The sequence below is a fragment of the Pholcus phalangioides genome, unplaced genomic scaffold (assembly GCF_987345545.1).
Source record: "Pholcus phalangioides strain wild (caught in Gottingen) unplaced genomic scaffold, Ppha-v1.0 ptg000008l_1, whole genome shotgun sequence".
Taxonomy (NCBI): Eukaryota; Metazoa; Arthropoda; class Arachnida; order Araneae; family Pholcidae; genus Pholcus; species Pholcus phalangioides.
In genome coordinates this window covers 44,479,678-44,492,782 of record NW_028301601.1, presented here as the reverse complement: position 1 = coordinate 44,492,782, position 13,105 = coordinate 44,479,678, and the positions used below count along the sequence as shown (strand labels likewise).

General features: G+C 34.8%; 1 protein-coding gene across 3 annotated transcripts in view; it reads right to left on the bottom strand.

Annotated features, from left to right (window-relative positions):
* Spt6 (transcription elongation factor Spt6) overlaps positions 1-13,105 on the bottom strand; it is a 66,466-nt gene that overhangs the window by 28,589 nt on the left and 24,772 nt on the right. For all 3 annotated transcript variants that reach the window (XM_089234729.1, XM_089234730.1, XM_089234731.1), the window contains exons 13-14: positions 10,562-10,704; positions 3,687-3,919 (exon numbers count right to left, since the gene is read on the bottom strand). In XM_089234729.1, the coding sequence (XP_089090855.1) occupies positions 3,687-3,919; positions 10,562-10,704 (376 nt within the window). The remainder of the gene's footprint in view (positions 1-3,686; positions 3,920-10,561; positions 10,705-13,105) is intronic.

Sequence of the window (13,105 nt, the reverse complement as noted above, 5' to 3'; positions counted from 1 at the left end):
GAAGTTTAGATGTTTTGTAATATATAATCTCCAAGTTATCGTTCTTTGACATCATAATCTCAATTTATATTCGAAAAGACACGAATCTTAAAATTTTTTTCAAGCATAATTGTTAAATGCAAAATTGCTTCATGTAAAAAAAAGCATCTATTCATTTTATTCCCGTGTTCATTTTTTGATATATTTACCCGCTTTGCTGTATGAGTTAAAGGTCAAGTACATATTCTTTATACACTATAGGACATGGGTGTACAACATCTAGGGCCCGATAGGCCACACAATGCACAAAACACTATACTCTGAGGGAGCAGTTGCCATCTCTTATATCTGGCCTGCAAACTGGAAAAGTTTTGCACTCCTGCTTATAGAATGAAGGCCTTTATGCATAAAGCTTGTAATCACATAGGCATACATTGAAAAGAGAAATTTAGAAAAACAGACTGCTGCATTTTTTTACCTTAAGCTAGCGGTTCCTACACTTTCCGAAGCACGACCCCCCCCTTTCACAAGAATTTTACCTGCTAACCCCTAGATAGTTGGTTGATTATATATCCTGTTTTCCAGGATGTTCTTGAAATTTTTGTTAATAAATATGCTTTAATTTCTAGAGTCACTGATGAATGAAATCACTTTTCAATATTTAGTTCGCAGAACTGTTTTATTATGAGATTTAAAGCTACTCACGTGTTTTTTAGCTTTAAATCTTGCAGGATTGGACTATCTTGGGCATCATAATGGTGCAGAGTGGGTAACTGAACTCAGGTCCCAGTGAAAGAATATTTTCGGGTCCCTTTCATAGGAACAATAATTTTTGGTTGATTTGTTATATGTTTATTTGGATATTCATAACATTTTCATCCACCCTTGATTTAATATACAAAATTATTTTTGAACTACAGGAGTATTCTATATTATAGCATAAGTATAGTATAAGGTATGCTCCCCTAATAATCTTAACCCCCCACCCTCCCACTTCACAATATTTTTAGTTACTTCACTCCATCGAAAGAGCTTCATAAATGCCACACTAATGTTATTAATTATTCATAATGTAAAATGTAGACATTTCCCCCCATATGCTCACACACTGCTTATCATTCTGTACCTTTAATTTTTGCAAATATTTTAAAATTGGTCGATTTTTTAGGAATTCCCCTGTAAAAATATCAACTTGCTCTATTGATTATTTTATATATAGAATTTGATAAAATTACACTATATAATGCATGTAAAATGGTAAGTAGATGTTTAGCTGAGTTGAGGCATTTTTTTACTTACGCTGTGGAAAATAAATTTTTTATTCAGACGTTTTCATTTTGGAGAATCATTGGTGGTACAGTACACACTTTGGAAACCACTGCTTTAAGCAATTCAAATTTTCTCTACAATGTAGGCCCGTCATTTGGGGTGGGGGCACCCCCAGCTTTAAAAAATACAATAAAAATGGACGAACAAGGAAAAATATAAATATATATGTTACTGCCAAAACCCAAAGTGCAGCCACTTCACGAATTGCCCAGTCTGAATAGCAGAAATGATTCAGACTTTGGCCGGCCATTTAATGAAGTAGCTAGAGGTCCCTGGCCAAAGCTTGATGTATTAGCGTAAAATAGCCCATTCGGAGCCAAATCCATTGGAGATCCTTGGCCAAAGCTCGATGTGCTTATGTAAGACAGCCCAATTAGGAGGCAAATCCATTTTTTTTAATCGCCAATGTGTGATAAATGTCTATGTATTGCAGCTTTATTACACTCATGTCTATAAAGATAATTCAGAATCACACGGAAATCAAAATCTAAAGTAAAAATTTCACCTGTAGAATTAGCACACACATCTGCAAGAATGATATGCAAATTTCAGGAAGCCACCAGATGATGTCGATAGTATGTCACAATGACGAGAGTGTCAGAGGGGGGGGTATATAAGGAATGGTGGCAAAGAAGTGAAATTGTTCACAAGAGTTCTGTAAGGCGCTCAGTGCCATAAGCGAATAGTTATGACACAGAGGACGCATGTGGATTACTTTTTACGATGTAGAATTATCGGCCGCCTGGAATGTGGACGTACTCAGATGGAAGTATCCGAGGAACTTGGAATTGCCCAAAGTGTCATCTCTAGGCTTTGGCAATGATTCCAAGATAACGGAAATGTCAGTAGACATTACACTACAGGTCGCCCCCGAGTTACAACGCCGAATGAAGACCGGTATTTGGCAGTAACTGCTAAAAGAAGCAGACGGAGCACAGCATCCGACCTGTCTCGTCAGCTATCTGCAGCCACGGGTACCACAGTTTCAAGGCAAACCGTGTGCAGACGTTTGGGAGATATTGGTCATATGCTCGCAGGCCTGTCAGATGTGTTCCGCTCACGGCAACTCGGCTGCAATTAGCCTGGAGTAGAGAACATGCAATGTGGACATCGTCACAGTGGGCTTGTGTGATGTTTTCCGACGAATCCAGGTTTAGCTTGCAGTCTGATTCACGTCGGACTTTCATATGGAGAACGCCAGGTACCCGTTACCACCAAGACAACATCATTGAACGACACCGTTACGGTGGTGCAGCATTGCTCGTTTGGGGTGGAATTATACTGGATTCCAGAACAGATCTGCATGTTCAAACCGGAACCATGAAAGCCCAAATTTATCGGGACATCATTCTGGAACAACATGTCGTTTGTTTAGGGGTGCCATGGGCGCAGAATTTGTGTTTATGGATGACAATGTCCGTCCTCACCGAGCAAACATCGTGAACGAATGCCTTGAATCTGAGGATATAACCCGTATGAAATGGCCAGCATTCTCACCTGACTTGAATCCGATAGAGCATGTGTGGGACATGCTTGGCCGACGAGTTGCAGCCCGTCAACCACCTCCTACATGTGTACCGGAACTTCGGAGAGCATTGCTTGCTGAGTGGAGTGATCTTCCCCAACATCAGATCGATAATTTGATACTCAGCATGTCTAGGCGTTGTACGGACTGTATTTCATCGCATGGGAGACATACAGTGTATTAACCACCATACCAACCATGTAATAGTAAGTTTTTGTAAAGGAGATATTTTTTACAATTGCCCCAGGGAGCAAAAATCGTAGTTTTTATGAATGGTATCATACATACACCATCGTTTTTGTTCTTTATCTTTTGTTTAATAAATGGGCTTTATGAGTAAGTAACGTTTGTTTTGTTTCTGAACCTTTATTTGCCGGAGCTGGCATTATCCTTAATTTATGGACATGTGTGTAGATTAGCTTGATGTGATGAGAGAAAAAACTATAAAAAATAATTATACATAGTTTTTCTCTGCAAAATTTTGGAGAAAAAAGAATGATTACAGCATCGGGATTGCAGTTTGATGGGTTGCCATAACTAACGTGGACATAATTATTAGGAAAAAAATACGCCAACTAGACAATGATCCAAAATCATGTCTTTTGTCATCAGACTTCGGCCAGGGATCACCGGCCACTTCTCGAACTGGCCATCCAATTCGTGCTGGTCAGTCCTGTAATGAATTGGACAATTTTGGGCTTTGGCAGCAACATATACATATATTGAGAATATGTTCTTTGCGCTCTCCCCTGGAAAAAGTTGAAATGAGGGTCTGCTGTAATGGTTTTTTTGCTCGTAAGCAAAAAAATTTCTATTATTCATGCTTAATTCATTAATGATCACAATTTCTTACCAAGTCCTGCATCCATGCATACTCTATACGGATTTTTATGTGGAATGTGCTTTAGCTTTTCTTCTTCATCAACCTTCTTTTTTTCTGACTCTAGTTCAACAGCTTGAGCTTCTTTCTCTTTGTTCTCCTGTTTCTTCAATGCTTCTCTCATTAATGGAACATCGTGACCATAATACAAATTAAAATGTCCATAACAGTCATTTACTTCTTCTGGACATATTGTTTTCTTCAATCTATAAAAAAGAGAGATTTAATAAAAACTTTTAAAATTTTTATCAACCACTTTTCTGATGTTTTCTCTTAAAACTTTAATTCATTCCATATTAATGAACAGAAAATAGTTTGAATGCTTTGAAGTACAGCGGAACTTCAGTAAAAGAGTACTTTGCATAACAAGCAAACAATTTTGAACAAATTTTTATTCGGTCAAAGAGCGATGATTTGCATTACGAGCAAAAATTTTAGGCCGTTTATTTATTTTCACATCATCACAACTGAGCTGATGATTTTTCGCTTTCGTCCACACACATACTGTGGAATTGTGGGTAATATTCTCCCCTACAATCTCCAGTGGCATAAACATATGTGCAAGCGTGACTATTTACAACACAAAACTAGATGTAGCATTGCAACCACACATATGTGAACTTGAAGTTTTTTTTTAAATTCTGCTTGGAGAAAACTGTGTGCTGATTGTATTATTAAATGTGACTTTGAGGAGCTAGCTCATGATCAAGAAACAAAATTTGTCGAAGAGATTGTGTTTCTTTGGGAAAGACCATGGGACTGGAGGTACATGAGGATGGCATTCAAGAACAAGTTTTTGAATATAGCCAGGAGTTACAACTACAAAGGGAGCGTATATTGAAATGTGGTAGTTTTATATGTGAAGCAAATTTTCAAAAACATTAACACTGCTTATATTGTGCACTTTTATGTACATCTTTCTTCAGCCACCTTTGGGTATTTTGTCTATTGTGACCTTTATATTTGTAGTTATGCGTTACATAGAGTTTTCAGTTACACATTGCCATCTGTGAGTAAAATTTTTAACTTTTCTTTTCGATTCATCGAAAAAAGGCCTAATCCATGATAAGAGTTTTAGTTGCAAACTACACCTTTTTTTGTCAATGGGTTGATTTTTCCGTAGATGAACTGATGGATCTCCTTTGCATGCGACAGCCAGTTTATGGAGGATATCTCATCTGAGGAAGAAAGAAGTCCCTAACTTTTTAAATAAGATTAGAGAGATGTGGGAATCTGTGCAAAATTTTGTAGAAAAGAACTAATCAAATAAAGCTGCAGCAAAGTGAACAATGAATGCTCGTTGGACAGTTGAGAATTGACAATGCGTTTCATTTCCGAGAAATCTTAAATAGGGACAAGAGCAAGTGTCACTGGATAGATTTTTTTCAAAATCACACAAAAAGAATAAGTTTGCAAATAGAGATCCACTTAAATGATAGTCTTCCCCTCTCTCATCTTTAAGAGTAAGTTAATTTGTACATACATTATCGTATTGTATGTTTATTTATGGCATTATTACCATATATATATTTTAATGCCGTATTTATTATATTATTAATGTGTTGTATTAATGATTGAATGCCATTTTTGCCTTTTTTTTTTAAATTATTGTAAACAAATACATACACATTACACAAATACTGGACAATAGCATACGAAAAGGAATACAAAATAAAAAGACATACTCATATAATGGATATACACTATGTGGTCCCAAGGGACACTAAGTCCTTCTAGGAAGCCAAAAAGAAATTGTATTACATTGTTTCACTGCCAAGTATGCAGTACAATTATAGAAAAAGAACATATAAAAAATTTAAGACATGATGTATAACAGTGCAATGTAAAATGACATCAGATTTAGTAAAATTTAAACAAGATGATGCAAGCATATTCTGGGTACAACATTAATACACATAAAAATATATAATTTTAAGCATCAATATGTAAAAAAAATATTGTTAATTTTATATTTATCTAGCTTTTTTATGTGTGTCTGTGTGTGAACAATTTCAGAACATGTCATCATAATTTTGAATGCTTTTTGCATATATGCAAATTTCATATTTGTGTGGTTAGTATTAGTTTTTTTTGACTGGAATGAATTCATAAATTTAGGAGCAGTAAATGAGAAACACTTTTGAAAGAGATGTTTTTTGTTTTCGGCACTTCAAAATCATGTTTGAATCTTGCTGCTGTTCTATTTGTTTTTCTTTGAAACCAATTTTTATTTTGCGTCGCAAAGTTTATCGTTCGGTAAACATATAATTGTCTGATGTTTTAGTGTTTGACAGTTAATTTTTCTATGTTTTCAGTATAGGCTTGTGTTAGCATATTTTTTACTAAGGTACAAACTTACTTTAGGTACAAAATATGTTACTTAGTTGCATGATATTACAATGGTATGCTTCACCCAACGCACATAAATCATAAGTTATAATTGAGAAACCCCATGTGTAAAAGACATCTTTTAAAAAATCCTCTCCTATCAAATACTTGAGCTTATATAAAAAGAGCTGTGTAAAATCGAATTTTTTTGTTATTTTATCGCAATTAATATTCCATTCCAAGTCATCCTGTATTGTTACCCCTAAGTATTTGTATTCATGTACTCTTTGGATTCCTCGGCAGGTGCAGTTTTGCTGTGCTTGAGGATGACAGATATGAACATTAATGGAGATTTTTGTTGGAACTTAAGCTTCTCGTTTTAGCAATCTGGTATTTGGTCTTTTGCACATTCAATTCAAGTTTGTTTGCAACCACATCCATTGATTAATACGTCTCAGATTATCCTGTCTTTGTTATTAAAATTGCAGATGTGCTAACTTTTGGAATCTAGAAATCCGGAGATTCTCCCGAGGGGGGGGGGGGGGTTTCCCCTAGCACTCATAGACTTGATCAAAAAAAAAAGTTCATAAAAAAAAAAAAACTTTTCGAAAAACATTTTTTTAATCAATTGAAAAAAGTTTCATTCCTCCTCCTCACCCCAAGAGAGGTTCTGCATTGCCCCCGAGTAGAATATAATTCAATGTCAGTCTTTCCATGTGGAATAGAGAGCATCTACATACTGTTCATAAAACATAAGTGTTTCCTTTCGTGGATGCTATCAGTGATTGATAATCTTTGGTATATGAACTCTTAAAAGCTTTATATTTAGCTTTATATAGCTTAAAATTTTATATTTTCTTTCTGAAGACATATTATGCGGAGGAAACAATTTAAAAAATTTCAAAACACAAAGCTGCTGATGAAAAAACTTGTGTTTACCGTACAGCTGTTAATGGAATATAATAACAATTATACAGGAATTTTGGCAACCAAGGTCATGTCCCTGATAAATGATTGCCAATAAACACTATGTAAACAAAGTTACGTCTTTGCCAGTTGCTTAAATGCGGTCACCAAGACTTTTTTATGGCTGCTCGATGGAAATGACCACGGCTGTTGTCCTTTATGGGTGTTTTCCCCTAACAACGACGGCAGTCATTGACGTCACGACAATGTGAAAAATCGAGTAAAATCTAATTTCATGCCAAAATCCAGAAAAATTTTAACAAATCCGCGAAAGGATGGAAAATCCGGAGTGTCCGCCTATCCGGAGAGTTGGCAGGTCTGAAGTTGTTATGTCGTCATCCTTTATGTACAGAGCTGTGTCATTGAAATTAGAGCTGGCAAAAGAAATTAATTGACCGTATAGTTTCAGCTTACAGAAGTCGCTTATGTAAATAAGAAATAATGTGGGACCCAAAACAGATCCCTGGGGACCCCTTTTTGAACTTGGAGATAGATACTCATTTTCTGATTTATAACTACTGCTTGTTGTCTATCAAAGTAATATGTTTTCAACCATTCCAATATTCGTCCTTGTATACCAGTTCTGTAATCTTTCTGTTAATACATATTATTAAATGCTTGTTTCAGGTCTAAATAAACAATGGAGAATTTATTGTTATTGTAGCCCATATTTAAACAGTGACAGATTTTGATTATATAGCCATTTCAGTGTATTTATTTCATTATTTTTTAAACTGAATTAATTCACGGCAAAATAATTGCCATGGTTTAAAAAACCTATTAGTTGTTTATTTATAAATGTTTTGATTATTTTAGAGAAAATTGGAAGAACCGATATTGGTCTGTAGTTTATCATTGCATTTGGGTCTCCTTTCTCATAAATTGGGTAGACAAGAGAAAATTTTAATTCATTGTAGAAATAATTTCCACTGATAGATGAATCAATGAGATGTGCAAGTAAATCAATGTTGTAGGATGCAATAATTTTTAACATTTTTGGAGTAAGTTCTTGAAAATTCATTTAATGTTCTCTTCAAGAAAGGGATGTCAATATCCTTGCATACCATTGAGTTTATAACATCATTCCTGCTTTCGCTTTGATATGTACTTGCACCAACATTTGTATTATTTAAATTTCTTTCAATAAATTCTCTGTTACATTCATTTGCTTGTAGATGCTGATGAATTGGTAGAACTTGCTTCCCATTATTTTTATTGAGCACAAAATAGTTTAAGCATTTCCATTGCTTCCATTTGTCAGTACATTCAACAAATTTAGCCTTCTGATACTTTTGTTTAGCTTTCCGTATTGAAATTTTCAACATTTTATCATAATTTTTGTATTCTATTTCATATGATATTAGGGTATTCTCTATATTTTTTAGGCAATTTTTCTTTGATATTAATCTTCTCTATTAGTTCTTCAGTAATCCATTTATTCTTGTTTCTTTTAGTAATATTTGATGATGATTTAGTCCACAAGTTAGAGTTGAGAGTAATTATGTCTAGGAAATGTTGATATTTTTGTTTGGTTTCATTTTTCATAAAAAACATTTTCAAAAAGATATGCTTGAGATGAAATTTTCAAATCTTTTATAGTGAATGAATTATCCAAGTTCCATTATTTACTATGAGGAAGTTTGATTCAATATATAAGCGATTTGCATAACGAGCATGTTGGTGAAACGAATTAAGCTTGTTAACAATAGTTCCACTGTGCATAAGTTCTTGTTAGATTAATGCTCAAATAAGTGTGCGATACAGGGATAAGTTTAAGAAGTTTTATTTCCAAAACTTTTGATTTTTGTTTACCCCCCCCCCCCCCCAATATTGAGTTGTTTCCAATTTAAGAAGCGTTCCTGCTTAATAGTTTTATTGTTTGGTACTGACAACAATGCATTGACTGTTTAAAAGCCAAACTATGAACAGTCACTTATTGTTTTGAAATTTTTATTCGAGGCTCTTTTATATGCCTACACAGATCAACTTTGAAATTTGAAGAAAAAGAAATTTTTTCTTTGTTTTTCATGATGTTTCATAAGTGGAACATTGGCACTTGGGAAGAGGTGAAAGCAGAAACTGGTGTCACCTATATTCTGACAATTATTCATTTCTAAGAGTAGAGTTATATCACACAAAATTTTATATTTTCTACTAGAAATTCAAATCCACAACACATGTTGATTTTTTTCAACACAAAAATGTGTGCAGAAAATTCAAATTTTTAATCTAATGATAAAAGAAAAACATCTTTGATGGATCTGTTTGTTACATTGGTAACATTTACAGTGTTTTTTTTTGGCAAACCGAACACTGTCCTTGCATTGCAGACACAATATAATGACCATCAGATGGCTTGGCATCTTTTTTCAGTTAACAACGTGGACTTGGATGAATGGTTAGCCCCTCCTTCGTTTGTAGAAGGTTCATTGTGATTTCTCTTTGGAATTCCAAATGCGAAATACAATCTGCTTCTCGCAACTCTGAATGAATTATCCAACATGCTATAATGGTCATATGGCAAATCTGTTCCACAGCTATGGTTTTGATCAGATTCTTGAAGGAATATTTTTTTATCCCATGCAATAGTTTTTTTTTCACATTGCTGAAAACCTTCTTGCCTTTTCTTGAAATTTTCACACAAGTGTTGCACTTACATTTAGCTCCTGTTTACTGCCCCACATCTTTTGAAGAACACCCTTCGGGAGTTTCTAACACCTCATTCTCTTTGTTATATCTACTATTCCACATAAATACCCTCTTCATACGTGATGTTCCCAGGTTCATTGGCAACTAATTGACATATATATACATTCTAATTCAGAATCTGAAAGAGTTTCTAAATATCCTACAGCTACTTCTAATGTGATATATCTTTTTGACATAGTTACACACAGCTGAACATAGCAAGACTATCTACAATTGTCAATCTCGGTTTGATTAGTCTGTGGTTCACAAAATCAAGCATTTCTAGGAATGCAAGAATAAAAAAAGTACTTACTCAATATAAACAACCCACCCCAGAATGCACATTCCTCTGTGCCATATTACCCAGAATTCGCCCCTATACACAGGTCGAATGATGACAAAACCCTGTGGTTTGAATGGAAAAATAGCACACTGCTTGTTAGATATCCCTAGAATCCTGCTCTCTTGAAAGGCCAATATTCTATAAATTGAACATGCACTTTTGAAAGCACGTAGCTTGTTGACATGTAACAGTACAAAGAAACTAATTGATTTACTTTGATATATTAAGTGTTAGAAATGGACAAAATAATTTTCAATTTACTTTAAAATGGAAAATTTTAGCAAATTTTAATTGAAATGGGAGAAAATGCCCAAGAAACGTCAAATTTAAAAATTCTGTCAAAAAGTTTATATTAAACCCGAAGTTCCCAAATTTATTTTAAAAAATGCTTTGAATTCTTCTCTATATACGATAAAAAACTGGAAATGTTTGAATTAATTGTTATCTGATATTTTTGCAAATGAAAACTATGTTCCATTTATGGAACATTGGCCTTCAAACGATTAAGTAGGATCCACTGTACCTTTCAATGTCCTTTTCATCTAAGAGTCTCATTCCTTCTGAGAGAGGTTTATCGGGATCTTCCATTATAGTGTCACATTGGTACTGCTGCATTCGACTAAATAGACGAACTAAGTTGTTTTTCCTCATTCTTAACTGACACCACTGCAATAAAAAAAAAAAAAAACAATAGGGAAGAAAATTTTAATGAGTCACTATGGAATAAAAGGGTGAGTATCCCGAGAAAATCCTGCATATGATACTGCTATCATAATCAATTTGTATATGTTATGACATATGCAAGCTTTCAAGGCTTGACATAACACACATAAGCTTTCATGACAACATTTTAAGTCATGGGTTAACCAAAATGATTAGAATTTTTGTCTGCAAAGGTTGCAGTCATCATCATTAGATAATATATTTAGATTTGTGATTAATGCTAAGAAAAATTTTTGTTATGTGAAAAATGCTTTATTTATTTATTTATACAATATTGTTTGGCGGAAGCCTATACAAGAGGGTGTGGTGATGGGATTTTACATAGACAATTGATGCTATATACAAAATCAGAGATTGAAGTAAAGTCTACAGAATTTGATGGAAGGTTGTTTCAATCAATAATTGTATGGGGAAAAACTAAATTTGAAGCAATCGTGGATACAAAAAAAAGGTTTCAATTTTTGGGAGTGATTGAGTCTATTGGAAAAATGAGAAGATTTGATTAGAATGTAGTTAGTCTCAATGTTTGTTAAAATAGCCGTGGATAATTTTAAAAAGTAACGATAGGCGAGAGATATAACAGAGGTAGACTAGCAGCTTAAAATAAAGTGGGTAGATTTATTTTGGATAGATTCCAGCTTATCTATATTGCTTTGTGTATAGGGATCCCGAATTTTGCAGGCATAGGAGAGGACAGGAAGGATATAAGTTTGAAAGCATAGATGTCGGAGGTGGCGGGTGGAATATTTGAGGTTATGACGGAGGAAAAAATTCTTTAAAGGCATTTTTTAAACATATATTCCCTGTGGAGGTTCCAATGAAGGTTGGCAGAAATTATCACACCAAGTATTTGTAATGGGGAACCACCTCAATTCAGCCACCTTGTTGGGCATTTTGCCTGTTGTGACGTTGTTTTTGTATTTGTATAAAGAATTATTAATTGAGTAAGGAAATTCGAGGGGAGATCTTTTACAGGTAAGTTTCATGAAGACTGTTTTGGAGATGTTTAGGGGTAGTTGCCAAGACGAGCACCATTCGGATAGTGTTAAGGTTGTGCTGGAGAGAATCTTGGTTGGATCTGCTGTAAATTCTTTGATAAATAACGCAATCATTTGTGAAAAATCTGATGAAGCAATTGATTGATAATGGTAGGTCATTAATATAAATTAGAAATAATAGAGGGGAGAGTACCGATCCCTGAGGCGTGCCAGATTTGACCTGAAAGTAGGAGGAGTTTTGGCCCTTGAAAAAGACAAACTGATTGCGATCAACAAGGAAGGCCTCCCCGCATTTCAGTAATTGAACTCATAAGCCAAGATTTTTGGAGTTTAAGAAGTTTACTATGGAGCACCTTGTCAAATGCTTTGGAAAAATCCAAGTATAAGATAACAGTTTGTAGGTTGTTGTCAATACTACAGATAAGTCAACTACTAGATCCAATACTATTAGTCTCTACTATAAGTATAATACTATTAGATAAGTAATGAATGAAAAGGGCTAATTGGATGGAAACAGATCTAAAGCCATGTTGGCCAGGAAAAAGGAAGTTAATTGAGTCAAGATGTGAACGGATTTCCTTGGCAACTATGTACTCGAAAAGTTTGCAGCAGGTAGAGGTGATGGTGTTTGGTCTAAAACTCAGGGGATTAGAGGGAGGACCTGATTTGTGAATCGGTATTATTTTATTAATTTTCCAGTTGGAGGGCAAGCAGCAGGTAGAAATTTAATTTGCACAGAATTTGAGAACATGGTTTGGGATCCCATCTGGGTCAGTGGAGTGTGGTTTCAATTTTTTCAGTAGATTCGAAAGGCGTTCTGTGGAGAAAAAAACCAGACTGGAGTTGTGAAGGGAGTCGGAAAAGGAGTATTTGGGGGGGGGGGAGAGATCGGAAAGAGAGAAAACAGAAGTGAAAGCCCGATTAAATTCAGAGGCAATATCAAGGGGAGAAGTAAGAAGTTTAGCAAAGAGATTTTGTGGGAAAAAAGGACCGGCAGATTTGGGACGAAGAAAATACCAAAATTTGGCAGGGTTTGTAGAAAGCTAGTTCGGCAAGGAGTTAGTGAAGCAGTTGGTTTTTTTGTGTGAAATAAGATCTACAAATTTAGGTGTAAAGACCGAGATTTTGTTTTGGAGAGAAGGGGAGTTGTTCAGTTTCAGTTTGGAAACATTGCGGCAAATTTCTTCTTTTCAGATGGATGATATAGCGGTTGATCCATGGGTTGAAGAGACATTTAGCACATGAGGTATTTTTCGAGGGAACAGTGGCTTTACATTTATCAATTACAACTTCAAATTTACTCCAAAGAGAATGAATGTCGTAAGAGGGGGAGATGAAATCAGGGA